Here is a 24,102-nt window from a genome sequence, read left to right on the forward strand (position 1 = left end):
ACAGATGAGCTTCCCCTTTCCTTGAAGTTGGACATTGAAATTGTTGAGTAGCTCTGTTACATCTGTCAGAAACGCATCTTTGAGCTCTGGTACTTCTTTGTTTTTAGAAAGCACAAAATCATAAACCTGTGGAAGTAAGTCATAAAATTGTTTCAAAACTCTCCCTAGACTCAGCCAACGGACTTCTGTGTGGTACAGAATATCTTCATAGGCAACATTTAGCTCAGACAGAAATTCCTGAAACTGTCTGTGGTTTAGTGCATGAGCTCTAATGAAGTTAACACAAGAAACCATAATTTTCATGCCAGAGTCCAGCTTCAGTGATTTACAACACAGTGCTTGTTGGTGGATGATGCGGTGTATGGCTATTGGATGTGAATGGCTGCGTTTGTCCATCTCTTTGTTAATGTGTGCAACCACTCCTTTCATGGACCCCACCATGCTAGGAGCACCATCAGTTGTCACACTGAATAGTTTACCCCAGTCCAGCTCCAAATCATTCATAGTTTGGCAAACTTTCTCATAGATATCCTCTCCTGTAGTTGTTCCTTTGATGCTTTTCAGTGCAGCAAGCTCCTCCGTGACTTTGAAAGAATCATTTGTCCCACAAATTAAAATTAGAAGTTGTGCAGAATCACGAACATCATTGCTTTCGTCGAGTGCCAATGAGAAATAGCAAAGTTTTTTTGAGGAGTTTTGCAACTGCAGATTCAAATTTTCCCCCATTTCTTCAATCCTTCGTGTAATTGTAGGTCCTGAAAGACTCACTGTGCTAAATAAATGCGCCTTCTCTGGACACATCTCTTTGGCCACCGAAAGAAAGCATTCTTTAACAAATTCTCCCTCTGTGAATGCTCTGCCAGTGCGCGCTATGAGCTTGGCAACTTGATAGCTTGCTCAAAGTGATGATATATTGAGCTGCTTTTGCTTCACAGAAGTATTTTGCTGAGTTGTCAATCCATGTTTCAGTCTTAATATTTTATCTTTTCTCACTTGTCCGACCAAAGAATCATATTTATCTTTATGTTGAGGTTGGTAGTGTCGACGCAAATTGTATTCCTTGAACACAGACACTGAATTCTGGCATATCAGACAAACAGCTCTTTCTTTGTACTCCGTGAAAAAATAATCAGAAGTCCACTTTTCTTGGAATACCCCGCACTCGGAGTCAATTTTTCTTTTTTTTTTTGACATGATGGTGCGCACGCTTCCCACTGGTGCTGGCTTGCTTGTCCTGCCTGGGAGCTGGAGGGAGGGAGGGAGAGACGGGGGAGCCGCCCCCCTCGCTGATGCCGCCGCCCCCCTCCTCAGCCCGGCCGCGCAGTCCGGACAGGGTGGCCAGAAGGGACTGAAGGGACTTTGCCGCGCCGGGGCTCTGGCGATTCGCCCGAGTTGGCTGGACCTCGCAGTGCAGAGGCTGCCGACTGAGCTTGCCCGGCAGAGGACATGCCCGCGCATGTCGGCCGCCGCGCATCGCAGAGGAGGAGGAGGAGGAGGACGGGGCGGCGGCGGCGCGGTTTGTAGCCGAGAGGCGCCCCCTGGAGGGGGGAGGGGGGGGCAGGTCGAGGACGAGGCGCTGGTTCCAGCCCGGTCCCGGCGGGTGCGTGGGGGCTGCGGAGGCCGGCGCGCGGATGAAGTGTCAGGAGGTCATCTGCGGCTGCTTGGTTTCCCCCCCCAACCCCCGGCGCGGGGGTGTCTGTAAATACCGGGGGCCGGATTGAGGACCCTGGGGGGCCGTATCCGGCCCGTGGGCTGTAGTTTGAGGACCCCTGCTTTAGGCCAACATTGCAGGGCTTTCACTGCTGTCTTGCAGGCAGAACCAGAATAAATCCAAAATAAATACAGAAAAGAATGCCTTAAATCTTGCCAATATCCTTGGCTCTAAGATCATTGGGTCAGGAATCAGGAAGTCTCTTTGAAAAAGCTTCCTGATGGCAGCTGGAGGGCCTGCGATTCCCTGAGCTGCTGATCATTAGGAGCAATGCCCTATCTGGGGTGCCAAAATGTTACTGAAAGATCGGTGACAATATCATGTCTGCAGCAAGGAGTTAATGGGTATTATTTGTGCCATCTAACTAAGCTTCTGACTAGTACTGTATATTCTGTGTGGAGGTCTCATTGACTGTTGGGAGCTAAGACTGTCTGGGAACTGAATTTAGATATCTACATTGGACAGCAAGTGTGTGTTTACAGTTTGTTTCTGGTGTTAGAAGATCTGGGAAGTTAAAGTCTGTATTTTGCATATTTCAGAGTTGCAGAGCATTTAATGGGGCATAGCCTTTCCTCTGTTCTAGGGTTACATAAGATAAAGCTTTGAGGGAGATTGTTTGCCATAGGCAAGAAGGTATTCTTAGCTTTATTATGGGGGAAAATGTGAGAGGGAAGGAGTGGCAGAGAAACTGTTATGCATGTACTGTGGTGCTTGGGGGGGAGGAGGAGTCTAGAGTGAAGAAGTAAAGCTGGGCATGAGAAAGATTGGAGGAAAGGTGTTGTTTTAATGTTTATCTTTGTTTTTCATGACCTGAATCTATTTTAGCTGGCAATAAATTAATTTTCCCCAATTTGAGTCTGTTTTCCCTGTGACTGGTAATTGGTAAGCAATCTCCCTGTCTTTATCTCAAACCAGAGCTTTCTCATTCTAGTTTCTCCCAGAGTCCTGCTGGGGGGGGGGGGGGGGAGGAGGGAGGGAGTGGCTGGATGGGTGTTTGGGCCTTTAGTCAAAGTTAACCCACCACAATACCTTTGGGAGAAGAGTTCTTTATTCCATCTGTCAATAAAGATGGTGCTTTTAATCTAAGCTATACCTGCGAGAAGGTGGAGTTCTGGACTTCAATTTACTTCTTTATTCTGCAGAGGCACAACTGTTATCTGTTGTTCATCTATGCTTTTTAACATAATGTTTGAAATGTGTTTTAATCTGAACTGCTAGTCTTCTAAGCTTTCTGCTCCAAACCCTATTGAAGAAGTTAAAGGACTTTGCTTTGCCTTATGCTGTCAAATAAAAACTATACACCTTTGCATGTCAAACATTGTTTAAATTGGAGTTAAAAGGGGTGCACTTTTCTGGTGCTGTTCAGTTTTTCCAGTAATCTGGCAGTCTTCATCTGTGATAACTGGTTTTCTTCATGGGTTTGAATGCTGTTCTGACACATAAACCAAGACTGCTTTTAGAAAATAGTTGCATTATTTTTGATAGATTAAACTTTGTGGATTGTTGCAGGGAAAAACTTTTCAACTCACATGATTTAAACCAAATGAGGATCAAAGTGTTTTATTGATTTATTAACAATACATGATTAAACAACGACTGAACTATACATTCAGAATCCATATCAATAATGCAACAGATAAACACGTAAAAATATTAATAAACACCTACACATTTTGAAATATGCTTCTGTTGCTACTCTTAAACTAATTACACCTCCTTCTGGTAGTGTGGGTGAATAGTGAATGCTGTACCACTTATGTAAAGAATGACACACCTATATTTAGTTAAAGTCAGGAAATGTCCAAGCACCCTTATTGCCACATGACGGATGCACAGACTGCTAAGTCCTTGGGTTGGTTATCTTTAGAAGGGACATTTTGTCTTAGATTCCTGTTGTACATGCAACGTGGTAAAGATGGAGACTTTAAACATGGCCGCTAAGGAATAGAGTCTGTGCAGAGACAACTCCTCAAGGGACATTGCGCAGGCACGAGATATGTAAATGAATTCTCAGAATTGTAATGAATATGTAAACAATTTCTTGGAAAACTAATGAATAGGTATGAGTAGCTTGTATAAAGGGGGGACTGAAAAGTCCCCTCAGTGTGCATGACTTTGGTGGAGCGATCCCCCATGCACCCAGCGCTGCCGAATAAAGATAACCTCCGCTCGCCTGCATATTGCTGACTGATTCTTCAAATCAATTTGACGACCCAGATGGGACCTCCTCTGCTTGGCTGCGGGACCCATTGAGAGCAGGGACTCCCTAGGGTACCCCCGGGGATTTTCCCGGAGGGGCTCCTCATCTCATCTGGATCACTGCAGGAGCAGACAAGGACTCCATCTTATGGAGCTAAGGTATTACCTTTATTAAAATATATTTTGGTATATTATAAACACTACTGTTTTGGATTCTGTTCTGGGACCGGTCCATCTGTAAAGCTGTCTGTAAGGCGTAAGATCATTGTATGCTTATGCAGGATGGCGTATACCGGGTAACTAGCATCCCAGGTATACATCTGATTCTGTTTTGGTACCTGTTCTGATATTAAGGGAATATCAGAACTCTGATTCTGTTCTGTTTTTGGTACCTGTTCTGATATTGAAGAACTGATTCTTTTTTGGTCGGAAGACTAAAAAAAAAATATTTTTTAAAAAATAATAATTGTTATAATCATTTATGCAGGAAATGTGAGTACATCTCTGTATTAAGTATATTGTAAAAGTTGGTATATGGTTAATGTCTTGAACATCCGAGGGGTGAATGTGAACCTCTATATGTTTTAAAGTGTATATGTGACATGCGGAATTAGACTCTATAACTCGAAAGTTATAAAGTAGGTCCCTCAGCTGAGCAGAAATCCTCCTGCCTGGCTCGCCAAACTGACGTGCGGAATTAGACTCTATAACTCGAAAGTTATAAAGTAGGTATGTTTATTGCGCGCAGATGCACGGGGGATCGCTCCTCCACAAGCGTGCATGCCCGAAGTGACAAACCATCTCACATTTATACAATAAAACAAATGAATATTCAGTTAACGCCTATACATATTTGTTACCTAAACCCCGCTTCGTATGTTAATTAGCTTATCAGTCCTTTGCCTGGACTGTGGTGGTCTTGCAGGTTTGTAGGTGATTCATGTCCTTGTGACCATCTGATCTTCTCCAGCAAGGAGACTTAGCACTCCCTCCCTCTAGATAGCATTGGAATGTCTCTCATCCTTTTCTCATTCTTTTTTAAATAGCCCCTTTGTTAGAGGAAGAAGGGCAGGCGTCTCCTCAAAACTGTAGGCGTCTCCTCAAAGCTGTGTGCCTATGTGACCAGTCACCATACCCACATTCCTGGGCAGACATATACAATCACAATCGATGTCCATTGTCCCCATTTCACACTATTTCTCCATATCATATGGTGTAAAGAATTATTGTATGTATGGTGGGGATGTAAGAAACTATGGACTAGGGTATTGTTTATTAAGATTTATGTTAAGCCCAATGTAAAGATTAGGCAACAAAAGATAAGATCACCGCCAGGTGTCCAGGATGCCGCTTGTGAAAGATAAGATAACTGCCAGGTGTCCAGGATGCCGCTTGTGAAAGATAAGATAACCGCCAGGTGTCCAGGATGCCGCTTGTGCATATGAATGGTCAACACCTCCACTACTTCATGAACACGAAAGTAAAAAAAAAAGTATAAAAAGGGACTGTTTGAACTGCTCAGTACGGCAGTTGGCGGATCGCAGACTCCCCTGCTGTCCAGCGCTGTTTTTGCTCATATTCTACTTGCTATAATTAATAAAAATTTTAATTGGATTATGATCTATTGTGGTCTCAATTTATAACAGGGACAAGAAATTGAATGCCCTAACTGTAAGGTTTGGATGCCTTGGGATAAGAGAGAGAGAGCTGTAAGTGAAATTAGAGTGGTCTGCGGCTGGGATAGCGATTGAGATAATATGGGGGGAAAACAAAGTGGTGGAATAGTAAGAAAGAGTCCTTTGGGATGTTTTCTAAGTCACTGGAAGGAAATAAGAGGGCAACCCGGAGGAAGTGTGAATAAGAGGACTTTGGTTAAGTACTGCAATCAGTGGTGGCCCCTGTATAAGTTAGGGGACAGAGAGAAATGGCCCTTAAACGGGACACTGAATTATAATGTTTTATTACAGTTAATGTTATTCTTGAGGCGAGTGGAAAAATGGGATGAAGTGATGTGTGCAGATATGTTTGTGTGACAGAAGGAGTGTGGGATTAACACCACCTGATCTTTGATTATGGCTTGAATAATGGGTCATATATGATTTATTTAAAGAACGGTGTGCTCATGTTTATCCGAGGAGACCCTTGTTGTTAACTCGAAGATATAGTAAATCCTTGAATGGGAGTGTGCTAATTGTCCAGGCACAAGATATGTTAATGTTGTTAACTTGAAGATATACTAGGTCCTTGAATGGGAATGTGCTAATTGTCCTGGTGTGAGATATGTTAATGAGTTCCCGGAAAGTTAATGAATAGACATGAGTGACTTGTATAAAGAGGGGGCTGAAAGGTTCCCTTGGTGTGCATGACTTTGGTTGAGTGATCCCCCATGCACCCAGTGTTGCCGAATAAAGATAGCCTCCGCTCGCCTGCATATTGCTGACTGATTCTTCAAATCAATTTGGTTACCCTACTTGCACACCCCTCATGTGGAACATGTGGGTGCTGCAGCTTTACCTGTGCCCATGCTGCTCCCTACAATCTGCTAATGCGCATGTTAGTGAGAAAGCCCCCCCAGAAGTTTACTTTGCACCCCTGAGGAGTGGACCCCTACTTGGTGCACCCTGTACTGCCAGCCCAGTAGTTGGATGCAGGCTACTCACGAGGGAGGAGGCTGCTTCTCTAGGTTACCTGGAGGTTGCAACGCCAGCAGGGCCACTTCTGGCAGCATTTAACCCAGTTTTACCGTTTCTCTGTTGCCATTTCTTTTTCCCCATTTGCAAAATTTTACTGCTTCTTTTCTACTAATTTTTTAAGCTGACACCACCCACCGCCACTTCCTGCCAAGTCTCTTTTGTAATTCCCTGGTTACTGTTTAATCCACCTGATGGTCATCATCCTCTTCATTGTTATCAGTTTGAGGCAAAAGCCTTCTCAGACAGTTGTGGGTGTCCCATTCACACCTGCAGTTACACTAACATCCCTATCTTATCAGTGTTTGTTATCTAGGCATTTGTTGTGGTTTAACCCCAGCCGGCCACTGGGCACCACGGAGCCGCTTTATTCACTCCCCCCAGCCGGAGGGGTGTGGAGGAGAATGAGAAAGGAAGGCCTTGGTAACGTAGCCGAGTGGTCCAAGATACTGGATATAGGTTCCCCGCGGGAATTTGGGTTCGAATCCCACTGCTGCCAACTGGAATTCCCCCCTTCCTTTTTTTAATCCAAAGGAAAAGGGAAAAAGGAAAAAAAGTGATGCACAGTACAACTGCTCAACACCCACTGACTGATGCCCAGCCAGTCCCTGAGCAATGATCACCCCCACAGCTAACCCCCAAAGTTTATATACCAATCATGAAGTCCCACGGTATGGAATACCTCTTTGGCTAGTTCAGGTCAGCTGACCTGGCTGTGTCCCCTCCCAGTCTCTTGTGCCCCTCCAGCCACTGGCAAGGAGGCCTGAGAAACCAAAAAGTCCTTGACTTAGTATAAACAGCAACAACTAAAACCATCCGTGTGTTATCAACGTTGTTCTTATATCATAGCCAAAACCCAGCACTACTAGCTACTAAGAAGTTAACTCCATCCCAGCTGAAACTAGGACAGCCTTGTTGCCAGGAAGAAGCCTTACAGACTGCCCCACAATAGTATTATTCTTTGGGTTATATTGTTATCTAGATTTCCTTAAGAGCCTTGTAGAAGACTAACAGTGGTTGTGGGTTGTTTTTTTTAGAATGCGTTTATATGATTATATTATTTGACATATATTATTTTGACACTGGATAAGTAGAAATATAGGTTTTTAGAATCTGATGCTCTAAAGGTTAAACTAAGTGGTTCACCTCTTGAAAAATCTGTTCTCAATATTTTGTTCTATGATATATTTCTGGTTTTAAAAGACAGTTTTTTTCTGTGGTGTTTCTGAAATTAATCAGTGCTTGATGAGGTGTGTATGTATGTGTCCTAAAAAACTGAATGTGCACAAACAAAGTTGTACTATATTTGCAATTGACAGTATTGCTTATGATCTTTTTTTTTAAGAGAATAAATAAAAGAATTTGGGCAAATTATTTCAAAGTATGATTAAGTAGATGAAAGCTCAGAAAGAAGTGTTGATTTAGGCTCAGGCTATTCAAATATTACCTATTGTATACTGTCTTTTCATTTTATCATCACAATCGCTCTATTGGGTTTTTTTGTTATATAAATACCCTGAAGCCATGCTGACTACTCTTGATGATTTTTATGTCTTTAATGTGCCTGGAAATGGTTTCCAGGATTAGCTGCTCCATCACCTTCACAGGGAGGGAGGTGCAGCTGATCAGCCTGTAGTTTCCTAGGTCCTCCTTGAAGATAGGAGTGACGTTTGCTTTCCTCCAGTCCTCAGGCACCTCTCCCAGTCACCATGATTGATCAAAGATTTTTGAGAGTGGCCTTGCAATGATATCTGCCAGCTCTTTCAGCACTTGTGGATGCATCCCATCAGGCCTCAAGTCATATGTATTAGCAGTGCTTGCATCTTGTATCTTAACTTCCATCTACAGCCCAGAAACTCTTCTGCATACAGCCCTTAATGTCTGTTACTGTAATAACTGAGTGCTTCAAAATATTTGGAAAACTAGCAGTATAAAGGCCTGCTAGTATTCAAAGAATTATGCTCTTTTCCATCTCATAATATTGAGGAGTTAGGTTTGGAGTACATCTCTCTGGAACATGTAGGAGCTCTGAGTGATCAGTGTTGTGTAACAGCAAATAAAATAAGCACCAAAAGGTTTTCAAAAGTAAAAGAAGAAAATAACTTCTTTTTTTCCCCTTCCTCTTCAGATCCAGACATTTAACATTGAAACACCATGCCAGACTGTGGAAGACTTAACGAATGGGGTTGTGATGGCTCAGGTGCTCCAAAAGATGTAAGAACAAATTTGTTTTCGTGATTTTTGGTGCACAAGTTTATCACTTGTACATTTCTCTGAATTTGAGTATATTTTCTTATTTCAAATTTGGCCAGTATTCAATAAGTACTCAACTAAACTATGTCTAGCAGTGCTTTTAATCTGGAATATGGGTACTACTTTTTTCTCCAACTTTCAGATAGTTATTTTAACAGCAATTAATATAAGCCTAAAAATATAGTACTTGGATAAGGTGTTTATCTAATGCTAATTTTATTGAAAAGTAAATTGGGTTAAACCTGATCTTATATGTTCACAAAACTTAAATTTAATCTTAAACATTTGAAGCCAGTGCAAGGTAAGTTATTAGCTTGGGGCAGTGTTTGAAGTTATAGTACACTATCACATATTAAAATTGCAGTAGATAGAAAAGATGAAGCTGTTAAAATTGTCTGTGTTACTGCTCACGCTTTTGCTATCATTTTTATGAGTGTTAGAGGGGAGTGCAAATACTGAATAGGCACCAAAAATAACTCTGAAACTGCAGTTAGTCTTTCCAGGTCATGTCTTAGTTGTTTTAACAGGTCAGCATGGGGAATCTGGATCAAACAATAAAACTTCTGTGAGAAGGGAGCAAGGCAAAAAGCAGGATCACAGCCCTGGACTTCAGGAGAGCAGATTTTGACCTCTTCAGGGATCTGCTTGGAAGAATCCCATGGAATAAGACCCTGGAGAGAAGAGGGATCTAGGAGAGCTCATTGATTATTTTTTTTTCTTTCCAAGAATCACCTCCTCCAAGCTCAAGAATGGTCCATCCCAAAGAGCAGGAAATCAAGGAAAGGTAGCAGGAAGCCTGCATGGATGAACAAGGAGCTCCTGACTAAACTCAAGCATAAGAAGTGGTAGTAGGGAAAGGAGACCCAGGAGGAATACAGAGTCACTGTTATGAGTGTTCAGAGATGGGGTTAGGAAAGCCAAAGCCCACCTGGAATTGAACCTGGCAAGGCATGTGAAGGGTAACAAAAAAGGATTCTACAAGTACATTAACAGCAAAAGGGAGTCTAGGAAAAACATGGGCCCACTGCTGAATGGGGTAGGGGACTTGATGACAAATGGCATGGAAAAGGCCATGGTACTCAATGCTGCCTTCTCCTCAGTCTTTCCTGGCAAGACCAGCCTTCAGGAGTCACAGCTACTGAAACCAGAGGGAAAGTCTGGAGCAAAGACGACTTGTCCTTGGTGGAGAAGGATTAGGTTAGAGAACATTTAAACAAGTTGAACACACACAAGTCTGTGGGACCTGAAGGGATGCACTCATGAGTGCTAATGGAGCTGGCCAATGTAATTTGAGGCCACTCTCAATTGGTCTTTGAAAGGTCCTGGTAACTGGGAGAAGTTCCTGAGGACTGGAGGAAAGCAAATGTCACCCCTGCCTTCAAGAAGGGAAGACCCAGGGAACTACAGGCCAATCGGCCTCACCTCACTCCCTGGGAAGGTTCTGGAGCAGCTAATCCTGGAAACCATTTCTAGACGCAGACAAGAAGGAGTGAAGAAGAGGGAGCCAGACTCTTCTCCATGATGCCCACTGACAGGAGAGGAGGCAATGGGCACAAACTGAAATACAGAAATTAGAATACAAGAAATTCCATTTAAAGATTAGAAAATACCTTTTTACTGCGAGGGTGATTTGAACATTGGAACAGGTTGCCTAGAGAGCTTCTCTTGCTGTAGCTGCCCCTGTTTGAGCATGATTTTGAGGAGCCTCTTCCAGTCTTAACTATTCTGCTTCTATAACTGGATTAACTCTTAATCCAGTTTCATCACTTTGCATGCTTGTGTTATGAAGATATTGATTCTCATACATGGATTTAACAATAACCTGGACTGTATTTCTATTGAGAAAAGCTTTGGAGCAAAGGAATTGCAGCAACAAGTTGATCTTAGAATTCTAAAACAATGATAAGGCATGCATGATTTCTAAGGAAGAATATGATTGCTTCTCTTCTTATAGTAGTAGTGGATACCTCCAGTGGATCCTTGATGTAGCCATTAAGGGTAGCAAACACAATAGACAGCTGTGTCTCTGAATGTGAAAGGTGGGCACATGGATGTGGTCACTATGTTTCATCTAAATAGTTTGTTTAAAAAAACTGATAGGGAGCCAATAGACAAAGCCATTGTAGAGAATACAAAGATAAAGCATTCATTGCTTTTAACAATTTGAAAAACAAATTTGAAACTAGTCAAGTTCTCCATTTTACTACTTCAATTCAAACAGGTACTACAGAAAGGATACTTATTTAAGTAAGGTAGGAGTGTTCAGACAAATAAAAGTAGTTGGAATAGGAGTCAGTCTTCTGCATCAGCAGTACTGGTTCCCTCCCTATCCCCAGAAGGAGCACTAAGTAGAATAAAGTTGACACATAAGTAGAAATGTATAACAGCAAGGCAGGTGCATGTTAGAAGTTATTCAGAAGTCATGCATTAAAGTTTAATAGTGAAGAATAAATTAGGCCTAAAAGTAGTAGATTACTATAAAGAAGGGAATGGAGCCTGGATCATAAGCATGTAGTCTGTGACTTACAGGTGTCATCTTCAACGAAGAACTGAGAGTTTTTTCACCTCACTCTTCCAATCCTTCAGCAAGTGGATCTTAAAGACAAATTTAAATGGACACTGGAGTCAAAATCCACTTAAAATTTGTTTCTCTTATTCAACTGAGAAAGGCAAACTACTACTTCTGTAAATGATGTTTCCTGAAGTTTTGGGTGATAGGGGTGTGTGTGAGTACAGCTGCCTCCAATTTAAGGACCTCCACCAATGTGTGTTCATTGAGGCTAATAACATTAATTGTATTGAGGAGGGAAAGAGATTTCTGATGACTTTTCAGTGCATCAGGAATTTCATCATCATTGTACTGGGACTGGCTGGAATGGAGTTAACTTTCTTCATAGCAGCCCATATGGTGCTGTGCTTTGGATTTGTGACTTGCATTAGGAACAATACTGAGGTTACTTTCTAACAGCAGAAGAAAGTATGATTTTTTAGACTCACTTGGTGATTACACTCTTACAACTCTCAGAGATTTGCTGGTATCGTACTTTCTCTAGATGTTTCTAGCTATTATTTAATTTGGCATTGAGGTACTGTAAAGAGAATTGTTGTTGGCACTTTTCTGACTGTTGTTATGTGTGAATTTCTTTGAATGGATTGTTCATCAGCTGTTAGTCCTTCTATCCTTCATGAAGACCAGATGGGACACTTGCATTTAACTTAATTGCATTTCAAAGACCCTTCCAAAAATGAATGTCCAGAGAGCTAAATAAAAGTATAGGGAATCCATGACTTGTGTCAAGAAAAAAGTGAAGGTAGAGTGATTATCTCTGTGCCAGTCATTGCTGCTGTAGCTAAGAAAAGCTTTTTTAATCACTGTTGAAATATAGGATTCCAAGGGTGAACTGAATTGGTGCTGAACCCTAAATTTTGTGGTTTTTCCTCAACTGATGCCTGCCTTGTTGAATATTGCATATGCAGTGTTAGTCATCAAATTCCTCCAAGCAAATGTCTCTGTGTGGGTGTTTCCATCTTGTTTTCCATCTTGCTTTTCAGAGTAGGCTTTTTTTTTTTTTAACTATGAAAATATAAGACCAATAATTGATATAATCATGGCATTGCAGCCTTGAAGCAGCTGAAAATGTTTGTGACCTACCATGGCCTTTAAGAATGATAAGATGAGGTCACTAAGGAAGTTCTCTTGGTCTTCTTTGCCAGTGAAGCACAGATAATTATGTCTACTTGGTGTCTCTGGAGAATACAGCAGTAAATTGAATAGTGTTTGGCAGCAACATGTGATAGTTGAAGTCCAGAAGTTAGGATTGCTTTTTGTGAAACTGAAGTCTGGAGATTGACTACTACATTAACTCTCAGGAGCCTTACCCTTTCAAAAACTCATTCTTTTTTTGGACTGTAGTGACTATTCTTTGTCCGAAATATGAGTCTTTCCTTATGTTGGCATATTGCTTTAATACCACTTATTTTTCATTCCTTATCTCTCTTTACTTCTGATCATAACACTGTCCTAAATCTGTGTTGTATGTGGAATGGAAAATATTATTTCAGTGAGCATTAGGAAATGTTACCCTTTTAGATAATCTTGTCTCTGAATTGGGGGGCAAGAGGGAGGGAGTGTTAGTTGTCATGAATAAGTAGCTCACAGAAGATGTGCAAGAGAGGAAGGAAATTTATAGAAATAGTAGAATGCTATACAAGCAATAGGTGTTCTCTTTTTCTATGCCTATCTTGATTGCTTCATCAGAGGGCAGAAGATGGAAAATCCTTTAAAGAAAGCTAATGGCAAATCTTTTTGTGAAGAATTGCCATGAAGAAATATTTGGAAAAAACTGTGATGTTTGATAGAAAGTATATCAGATAAGTATGTTCTCAGTAGCAAATACTTAATTCTAGTGCTGCTTTTAATATTTTTGAGTGTATGAAGGCAGAATATTTTTGTTCACTCTCAAGCTTTCCTGTTTGAGTGTTGCAGCTAGCATCTAGCAATGGCAATTCTTGATGTGTGGGGAAAAATCGCACCTTAATTTTGCTAATTTTTTCAAGTGTTGCAAACATGGTAGTTTACCCTGAGAGTTTAAGCCCCAGCATTAATTTATAATCTGTAACATTAAGAAAGGAACACTTTTGACTTGGAGACATGGAATAAATTTGCAAGATGCTTTCTAAGTGTTGCAGTTTCCTCAAAAGTATTAACCTACCCATAGCATGAAGATAAAGCTGGGATATGAATAGGGTGAAAATACTTAGATAAATGAATAATAGCAGATTCTGAACTTTTGTATACTGACCATATCTATATAGGTAGTCACTTAAATCTGCCTGAAATAGATGTTGAGTCACTGACTAAGGTATCAGTACTTGAAATTTGTGTTCTTAACAAATGTTCTAACTTTTTATGTATTTTCAGAGATCCGACTTACTTTGATGAAAACTGGTTAAACAGAATCAAAACAGAAGTAGGAGATAATTGGAGGCTAAAGGTATTTGGTTTGTTTTGCTTGCCTGCAAATCTGTTTATCAGTTCTTAGTACAATATTGTTTGTGCTTAAATAGTAATGTATTTTTAAATTACTGTTTTGCTTTATAATAGAGTATATTGAATATAAGATGATTTTAGTTATTTGTTACATTATTATTATTACCCTGTACTTTAATGAAGAAAAAAAACAAACAAAAGTTGAGTTTGTAAATGTTTCATTAGCTGAAAAATAAATGATGAAAAATAAATCTTAAAATAGATTGTATGTTTAAATTAACATTTGAGCAACTGAGAAGTGTGAATAAAGGGATTTACTCTTTTTATTAGAAAGTGTGAAAATAATTACCCTTTCAAACAAAGTTTGTGCTCTGAGAAATGACTGTATAAAAATAGCAAAGTAATAAGTAATTTATTTCCATAAAAAAAAATTATGTTTCTTTTTACTTTGACAGCTCTGCAAAATTATTGAGTAAATATAGAGTAAAAAGTGATGCTCTTCTGTTTTGTGTATAATCAGCATATATGTTAACAACACTGTATTTGCTGGATCATTTCTATCACCTGGTATGCTAGTACTTTTTCTTGATCCTTTCTTATGCGAACCTTCAGGGCAGTAGAAATTTCACTGGTGTAATTCAGGAGCATTTGGGCTTAAAACCTGAAAGAACACAGCCATTTATATGTCAGTGTAGCTTTAGGTAAAAAGTAAATTAAAATGTATACTGGCCACATTTGATGGGAAAATCAGGATATATGTGACTTCCTAAAATGCCATTTCCAACATATTTTCCTGGGGAAACAATACTGGCATGGTTTGTCTGTCAGTTCATGTGTCCCATAAACTCACCTTGTTCTGGTGTGCAAAAGCCTTTCTGAACCTGTTTCAGCCATTTTGTTACCGAAATCTCGGAATGAAGAACTTATTGACACCAATGTGATGCAGATAAGCAGACACTTCTTTATTGACGGCCGGGTGCATGAGTGAGTCCTCTCACGATCAACGCACACCAAGTCTCAAAATTAGACACCATATATAGAACTTATTCATACATATTCATTAACTATTCATGCATAATCATAATACTTCCCGAAAATCATTAACATACCCTCCTCCCATATCCGATTCTGCGCAGTAACGGTTAGAAAGGTCTAGAAATGGGTCTGGGGTACGATTTGGGTAGGTGGTATATGAGTCGGTGGTTGCGATCTTCCCCTGCCGGAATTACCTTTTACTAAAGTTCACGGTTTCTTGGCAGGTAACTACAAGCTGTTCCAGTCGACTCTCCCCAGTTCCCATTAATCCTATATTCTGACATTTCAATACACTTTCTACATACAGAAGACTAGTCAAATACAAAGAAATCTGTAAAACCCCACATTTGTTACCTAAGTTTTAAACAGTGATTGTAGCCCATTCTTCTGGCCTTGGTACAGGACTGTACAAAGGATTTCATAACAGCTTTTACTGTGCAACTATAAGTTTCATTAAAATATATTTCTTATCCCTCTATATTTCTATTAAAAATGATTTTATAAAATCAAATAAAGTCAATTAATTCTAACTTATTAGCAAATCTGTAACATTTCCCCCCTTTGAAAGTGTTGAAAATTATTATTTCTATACTTTCACATTATTTACATAACATTTGTTTCAGCATATCTTGGTGGTCGACTATACCTTGCTGGAATAGTTGGTACTTCTCTCATGATCATGCAGTTGTCTGCAATTCTATTGATAAAATGTTTCTTCAAACAAGCATATACTAGCATGATCATCAGAAAGACAATTAGTAACAGAAACAAAGTTTTGATTATGGACTGTATCCAAGAGCTTAGATTCCATCCTAATTTGCTAAAAATTTTCCCCAGCCAGTCTTCTGACATATCTTCTCAAATTGATTCTGTTTCCTTTTCAATTTTACCTAATAGGTCCAGATCATGTTCCACATCTTGAGTGACATTTGGAATGTGAATGCAACAGTGGTCTAGTCTATCCTTGAGATATCCACATACCCCATACTCTTTAAGTAGAAGCATATCTAATGCCATTCTGTTTTGTAAGGTCATCTTGGAAGTCGCCTGTAACTGTATGTTCAATTCCTTAAACCCTTTCTTGGTGATGTTTGCTAACTTTCCTACTTGACCTGTTAACTGATAAAGCCATTCTCTATTTCTATATGATGCTATAGGATTCAAAAGTGATGCAAGAGTCCAGCCAATTTTTACTCCTGTTGATGGTTCGTTCCAAGTATCATCATCTGTTTCAGACCTCTTGGTTCGTTTTAATTTCAAACTTTCCAAGGGTCCTTTAAATGCTGATTTTTTCCAAATCGGGCACAATGTTGGCATGCCTAAAGTAATTTGTTTCACGTTACCATCTAATGGTAAATGAGTTGTCCAGGTTCCATCACTTAATGCCCAAATTAGATGTCCTGGCCTTTGAATAGTAGATTTTCTACAACTAAACAGAGTTACTCTTCTGGGTGTAAAGGCACTAGTTAAATTGAGAGTATTCTTAAGACCTCGGCAAAAACAACCATATTTTAAAGCAGCGGCCAAAGGAGGAATTCTTTGAATTATTAAGTCTGCATTGCTGCAATCATACACTTTTTCACATTTCCACCATGACACTATTTTATTCTCCTTCTCTCTCAATGAAGTTGTTTTATCATTGACTGAGGGTAAAACTGCAAAAACTTTTCCATCCCAAATAAAACACCAAGGAGTTCTGGCCATGTACTGAAATTGGGAAAATATGGACATGGACCATATAGAGTCCCATTGTTCTACTAATTGCGTACCTTGGCCAGTTTTGTTACACTTCCATTCCATGATACTTTTGCTTACATTGGTTTTAAGTTGTTCATCATAAGAACACCATCCTAACTGGGGATTTGGAACCCCAGGAAAAAGAACTCGAGCTATGGCACTAGGTCAGGATCCTGTTATAAAATCATAATTCAATAGTTTTTTACAATCTGTTTCTTTACCTGGCGACTTCCACTGTTTTCTGATAACCTTTACTTGTTCATACCATTGAGTTACTGCCCTTTGTTCACAATAAGGGGTTTCATTTTTATGTTCCAGATTGGTCCGATTCATAGTTAAAATTCCCCATGGAATAGATTCACCTACTGCCCTCGGTATTGGTAAACAAGCAGTAATCTGCGTAACATTTTGCAAATTGGCAAATCCTTTAATCAATCCCAATATCAAATTTTCCTCAAACATTTTTTTGGGAATGTTAATCACTTTTTCTGTTTCTAATTGTCTTTTGTTCCTGTCCACCAAGTCAGTCCATGATCCTACCAACACTACCGACCAAAATAAAATCCAAAGAATAATCAAAACCTGATATAAAAAAATTAGACATGTTTCAGTGTCAGTTTTAAAGTCTCTGAGTCACGGTTAACAATCTTCCATGGAGTAGGTACTTTCTTCACCCGAGTATAATGTATCCAAGCATCTGATTCTGCAGTCTCGATAGCTGTAAAAGTGGTTAACAGTATCTGAAAAAGGTCCTCTCCAACATTCCTGCAGAGTTTCGGAGGTCCAGGTCTTCACATAGACATAGTCTCCTGGTTGGAAATCATGCACTGAATTCTCCAGGGATAAAGGTCTATTCCAAATTATTGCACTCCGAATTGTAGCCAAAGTTTTCCCTAGAGAAAGCAAATAGTTATACACATCTTGTTTTCCTTTTACATGTATGTTTGGATTTGGTTCTGGAGACTCATATGGTTTTCCATATAATAATTCATAAGGACTGACTCTTTGGCTGTACCCTGATTCATAGTAATACCAATGGAAGTGCCTGAGGCCACTTTAGATTAGTTTCTTGACAAATTTTACTTATTTGTCTTTTTTTTTTTAAGTCTGATTCATCCTTGCTACCTTCCCACTAGATTGTGGCCTCCAGGACGCACGTAAATCCCAATTAATACCCAATACTTTTCTAATGCTTTGAACTACTTCCACAACAAAGTGTGGACCTCTGTCAGAAGAAATTCCAATAGGAACTCCAAATCTTGGAATTATTTCTTGTAATAACCACTTCACTACTTCTTTTGCTTGTGTGGTGCGACAGGGAAGGGCTTCTGGCCATCCTGTAAAAGTATCAACCCTTACCAGGATGTACCGGTACCCATTTTGTCTAGGTAACTCTGAAAAATCTACTTGCCAGTAATCTCCAGGTTCTGTACCAGATTTCAATCTACCCATTTGAACTTTTTTCTTAATCCCTGGATTGTTTTTCAAACATACTTCGCATTTTGCAGTTAACATTTTAGCTATTCCCAATATTTTAACTGATACTACTTGTTTCCGTAAAGAAGCTACTAAGGCTTCTGCCCCCCAGTGACATTCCTGATGTCTTGTTTGAATTATCTCTCTCATCAAAAGAGGTGGAATTACTACTTGTCCATTAGGAGTTATCCACCACCATCCAACTAGGCTTTTCTTAGCATTCAATAACTGACCCATTTTTTCATCTTCTTCTGAATATCTTGTTTTTTCCCTGGGAAGGGTTACTGTTTTAGAAGGAATTATTGCAATCTGTAATGCTTGTTTCTTTGCTACCTTTCTTGCCGTTTTATCAGCCAAATTATTCCCAGCTATTATTTTTGTGTTCCCAATTTCATGTGCCTTACAGCGCATGATTGCTACTTGATCTGGTTTCTGAAATGCTTGCAATAATTGTAAAATTTCCTTCTGATGTTTAATGTTTGATCCTTGAGAGGACAATAGCTCTCTTTCTTTCCACAAAGCCCCATGGACATGCACTACCCCAAAGGTATATTTTGAATCTGTCCAGATATTCACTTTCTTGTCTTTGCTTAATTCTAAGGCTCGAATCAAAGCAATAAATTCCACTTTCTGAGCTGACGTGGTACTCTCCAATGTTCCTGCTTCTATAACTGTAGTATCTGTTGTTACCACATATCCTGCGTATCGGATTCCTTGCTCCATAAAGCTGCTCCCATCTGTATACAATTCCCAGTCTGGTTGCTCCAATGGTACATCCTTCAGATCTTCACGACTGGAATAAAAATACTCGATAGTAGCCAAGCAGTCATGTTCCAGTTGTCCTTCTTCCTGTATGGAACTTAAAAACACTGCAGGGTTTACCAGGTTAGTTGTCTTTAGAATCACATCATCCTGTTCAGTCAATACCACCTGGTACTTCATCATTTGGCTCGGAGACAGCCAGTGTCCCCCCTTCTGTTCTAAGACAGTTATCACCATGTGTAGTACATAGACTGTTACTGTTCTTCCCAAGATCAATTTCCGAGCTTCTTGTATGAGCATTACTGTTGCCCCTCACTGCTCGAAGGCAGTTTGGCCACCCTTTACTCACTGTGTCCAGTTGTTTGGAGAAGTATCCGACTGGTCCTTTCCAGCTTCCTATCTTCTGAGTTAACACTCCCAGTGCAAGGTGTTGCCTCTCACGGACAAACAAATGAAAATCTTTGGTTAAATCTGGAAGTCCCAAAGCAGGTGCAGACATTAAGGCACGTTTTAACTCTACAAAAGCCTTTTGCTGTTGTGGGCCCCATACCAAGGGAGAATTCTTTCGGGCCTCATACAACGGTTTAGCTATTAGCCCATAGTTCATAATCCAAAGGCGACACCACCCAGTCATTCCCAAAAACACTCTGAGTTCATGAATATTTTTCAGCTCAGGTATATTGCAAATGGTTTCTTTGCGATCTTTTCTAATTGTCACTGCCCTTTTGAAATTTCAAAACCCAGATATATCACAGTCTGGCAGGCTATTCGGGCTTTCTTCCTGGATACCTTGTAGCCATTTAGTCCAAGAAAATTCAAGAGGTCAATAGTTACCTGTATACAAGTAAACCTTTCTTCTATAGCAATCAGTATGTCATCCACATATTGTAAAAGGAAATGTCCAGGCCTTGATTTGTCCTGTTTCCAGATTTCAAGCTCCTTTGCCAGCTGATTTCCAAAAATTGTTGGGCTGTTTTTAAATCCTTGGGGTAATCTTGTCCATGTTAACTGCATTTTTTGCCCAGTTTGTGGATTTTCCCATTCAAAAGCAAACAGTTTTCTGCTTTCCCTTTCCAAAGGTATACAAAAGAAAGCATCTTTCAAATCAAGCACTGTAAACCACTGGTAAGTCTCCTTTAACGCTGTTTACAGCGTATAAGGGTTTGCTACTACAGGATAAATATCCTTAACTATTTAATTCACTGCTCTCAAATCTTGCACCAGCCCATATTCACCCGAAGGTTTTCTGACTGGTAAAATAGGAGTATTATACTCAGATTCACATTCTTCCAAAATTTTATGCTCCAAAAATTTATCAATCAATTTCTTTAGTTCCTGTCTAACTTCTGGTTTGATTGGATATTGCTTAATTTTTACAGTCCCTGCTCCTTTAAGTCTATTTTGATAGGCTCTGTTAGTTTCAATTTTCCAGGATTATCTGCTTCCCATACTGTAGGGATCACTGCCAAATCCACCTCCAGTGGATTTTCCTGCTCCTTTACCTTTTCTTGTATCATCAGGATTTCTCTCGTTTTTGACTCGGGTATTTTCAAGAAAAATTCTCTTTCCTCAAAAACAATTTGTGCATTTAATTTGGATAACAAATCCCTTCCTAACAAGGGTATCGGACATTTTGGTACATACAATAATTCATATATAATTATTTTATTTCCAAATTTCAAATCCAGGGGTTGCAGGAATGGCCTGTTTTCTTCTTTCCCGGTTGCTCTTATTATATTGGCTGTTTTTTGTTCCAATTTTTCCTTTACAGGTATTTAATACCAAAAATGTCGCTCCTGTATCCACTAAAAATTTAACTTCTTTTTCTCCCAGCTTAATTATAACCAGAGGCTCAGCTGGGTTCCCCTCCGGTCCCCTTCAATCATCTAAAACCATTACTTTGGCTGTCTCCTGCTGAACATTTCCATGCCATCAAATCCATAAATGAAAAAGGCACTTTCACATACACTGGCCCATCGTTACCAACTCCCTGTCACAGGGGAGCTATTGTTTGTGTCTGCTGTCGAGTTCTCCGGGAAACAGGGGTATGAATTACAATCTCGGATAATCTCTCCTCCACATCTTCTATTCCACTGCTATCTGGTTCCCCCACCTGTCCTCGTGCCCTATATTCTTGACCCTGATTCCTTTCTCTCCTAGGAGGGGATATATCTAATTCTGGTCCGTCATCAATTTCAGAAACAATTCTCTTCTTCAAACAACCTTTCCCGATCTTACAAGTTGAACAGCACTTTTTCACTTTCTTATTATCAGCAGTTATAGCCATCACCAAATTATCTCCAACAGTTAACTTGCATTCATCCTGCCAGTCTTTTCTCTGTCTTAAGTAAAAGAACAAATCCACATATGGCATTTCGCTCCATTTCCCTTCTCTTTTACAGTACAGCATTAACTGCAGAATAGTGTTATAATTTAGTGTCCCATTCATGGGCCACTTTTCCTGATTATCCAATGTATACAGAGGCCACCAATTATTACAATACTCAATCATCTGGTTCTTTCGCAAATCATCATGTAAATCTCTCCAATGTGCCAACAAACATCCCAACTGAGATTTTTTTCGGGACTTTGTCATTTGCAGCAAGATTACTTATACTTTTACTTTTAAACAACTGAGTTAACTTAGATGCCATGGTATAATCACTTTACAGTACAATACACAATCACTCAAATCTGTCACTCCGATCTGCGGATCCGAACTCCACACTCGCTTTCGTGCTCAATTGCACATTTCACCCTTACAGCCACACTCACACTTTTCCACAATTGTTACTTTAAACAAAGGTATGTAACACAATATTATACACTTCTTAATTTTCTCCTCAATACACAACCAAAAAACCAATTCCGTAACACAAAAAACCCCTTCTATCTTCTTGTTAAAGGTGCTACCTTAGCGAACACTATAGCATATAGGTTCTTTTATCTCCGCTATGTTCTTTTATCTCCACTGTTGTCCAATCCTGCAATAGCTTTCACTTATGTCTTACGGGCAGACGCCTAGGCTTCCACTTCCACAAGGATCCTTTTAGTCCAACCCTGCAATAGCTTTCGCTTATGTCTTACGGGCAGACGCTTAAACTTCCACTTCCCCTAGGATTCTTTTAGTCCAACCCTGCACAGCTTTCACCGCGTCTGACAGGCAGACAAATACAGTGGGACTCTAACCCACTTCCTCCAGTGCACTTACTTTAGTGGGGCTCTAACCCACTTACTACAATTACAAAAAAAGAAGTGTCTTACCAAAATCCAGGGAATGTCGCGAAGAGCCTTACGGATCAGGGATCAATGGGTATCCCCGAGAAATCCTCGGTGCCGGCTGGAACTGATCAGGTCCCCGACTCCTCCGGTCTCCTTCAGTGAGGTCCCATCTGGGTCGCCAAAAACTGTTACCAAAATCTCGGAACGAAGAACTTATTGACACCAATGTGATGCAGATAAGCAGACACTTCTTTATTGACGGCCGGGTGCATGAGTGAGTCCTCTCACGATCAACGCACACCAAGTCTCAAAATTAGACACCATATATAGAACTTATTCATACATATTCATTAACTATTCATGCATAATCATAATACTTCCCGAAAATCATTAACATACCCTCCTCCCATATCCGATTCTGCGCAGTAACGGTTAGAAAGGTCTAGAAATGGGTCTGGGGTACGATTTGGGTAGGTGGTATATGAGTCGGTGGTTGCGATCTTCCCCTGCCGGAATTACCTTTTACTAAAGTTCACGGTTTCTTGGCAGGTAACTACAAGCTGTTCCAGTCGACTCTCCCCAGTTCCCATTAATCCTATATTCTGACATTTCAATACACTTTCTACATACAGAAGACTAGTCAAATACAAAGAAATCTGTAAAACCCCACATTTGTTACCTAAGTTTTAAACAATGATTGTAGCCCATTCTTCTGGCCTTGGTACAGGACTGTACAAAGGATTTCATAACAGCTTTTACTGTGCAACTATAAGTTTCATTAAAATATATTTCTTATCCCTCTATATTTCTATTAAGAATGATTTTATAAAATCAAATAAAGTCAATTAATTCTAACTTATTAGCAAATCTGTAACATTTTGACAAAGGGCTTAGAATTCTGAGATGTTTTAGTTCTTACAGGCTTATGAATATCAGTGGCTTAATAAAGAATATGCACAAATAAGTGCCTTGTGACAAAAAGGTAGGGAGGACTGCTGTTGTACATGTTTTGGTTTGGCCAACAGACCTGTTAGTATTGTATGTGCTGCCAGGCCAGTCACATGTAACTCTGGACTTATGTATAGCATGTACTGTGTCTTGACTAATAGGGTTGCCAGCAGAAGTGAGGGAAACTGATGAGGCAGTGTGGGTGGGCTGGGAAACAAGGGACATTCCTCCCCAAACCAGCTCTGTTAGTTCTGCTGCTCATAGAGCAGTTTATTTCAAGTAACTGATAGCTTGTTGAGGCATAGTTTTGTTGCTAGACAGTCGCTCTCTGTATCCAACACTATATAGTGTAATAGTCAGCCAGTTGTATGAGCTGTCAGTATTACAAACCATATAAAGGATCCAGCAATCCAGCCTAGAATGAAAAATGGGTGATGACAGAATGTGCAGGGGTTTTTGTCGCACTTCTCTGATACCTTCCCTTTGACCAGTAATCTTGGCAGCATTGACACAACTATTTAGAAAACTACCCAATTGTAAACTTTGATTGAATGTTCTTGCGTATGGAGAATATGGAAGACTCATGGATACATGGCTCCCTCCTCCCCTGCCACCTTCCCCCTGCACTGTAAGTTATCTTTCTATTCAGTTAGTTGGTTTACTTGCTGATAACTGCAAGGACAGTGTTTTATTAAAAGTATTGTTCTATTACTATACTGTATTGGGTTTACATGGCAAGGTTTTGGTAGCGGGGTGGGGTGGGGGTGCTGTAGGGGGGTGCTGTAGGGGTGGCTTCTGTGAGAAGACACCAGAAGCTGTCCCCATGTTGGACAGAGCCAGTTCCAGATGGCTCCGAGATGGACCTGCTGCTGGCCACAGCTGAGCCAATCAGTGATGGTGGTAGCGCCTCTGTGATAACATATTTAAGAAAGGGTAAAAAAAGCTGCACAGCAGCAGCTGAGGGAGAGAATATGTGAGAGAAACAGCCCTGTAGATACAAGGTCAGTGAAGAGGGAGGGGGAGGAGGTGCTGGAGTAGAGATTTCCCCTGCAGCCCATGGAGGTCCCCACACCAGAGCA

General features: G+C 40.2%; 1 protein-coding gene across 4 annotated transcripts in view; it reads left to right on the forward strand.

Moving 5' to 3' along the window:
* LOC130141968 (protein Hook homolog 3-like) overlaps nt 1–24,102 on the forward strand; it is a 124,957-nt gene that overhangs the window by 20,715 nt on the left and 80,140 nt on the right. For 3 of the 4 annotated variants that reach the window (XR_008819233.1, XM_056323328.1, XM_056323329.1), the window contains exons 2-3: nt 8,729–8,814; nt 13,775–13,847. Coding sequence is in view for 2 of the 4 variants with exons in the window: in XM_056323328.1 (XP_056179303.1) it covers nt 8,729–8,814; nt 13,775–13,847 (159 nt within the window). In the remaining 2 variants the exon portion in view is untranslated. Of the gene's footprint in view, nt 1–8,728; nt 8,815–13,774; nt 13,848–24,102 lie in introns of those variants that run through there. The other variant, XM_056323330.1, reaches the window with a different exon arrangement.

The sequence above is a fragment of the Falco biarmicus genome, chromosome W, assembly GCF_023638135.1.
Source record: "Falco biarmicus isolate bFalBia1 chromosome W, bFalBia1.pri, whole genome shotgun sequence".
NCBI lineage: Eukaryota > Metazoa > Chordata > Aves > Falconiformes > Falconidae > Falco > Falco biarmicus.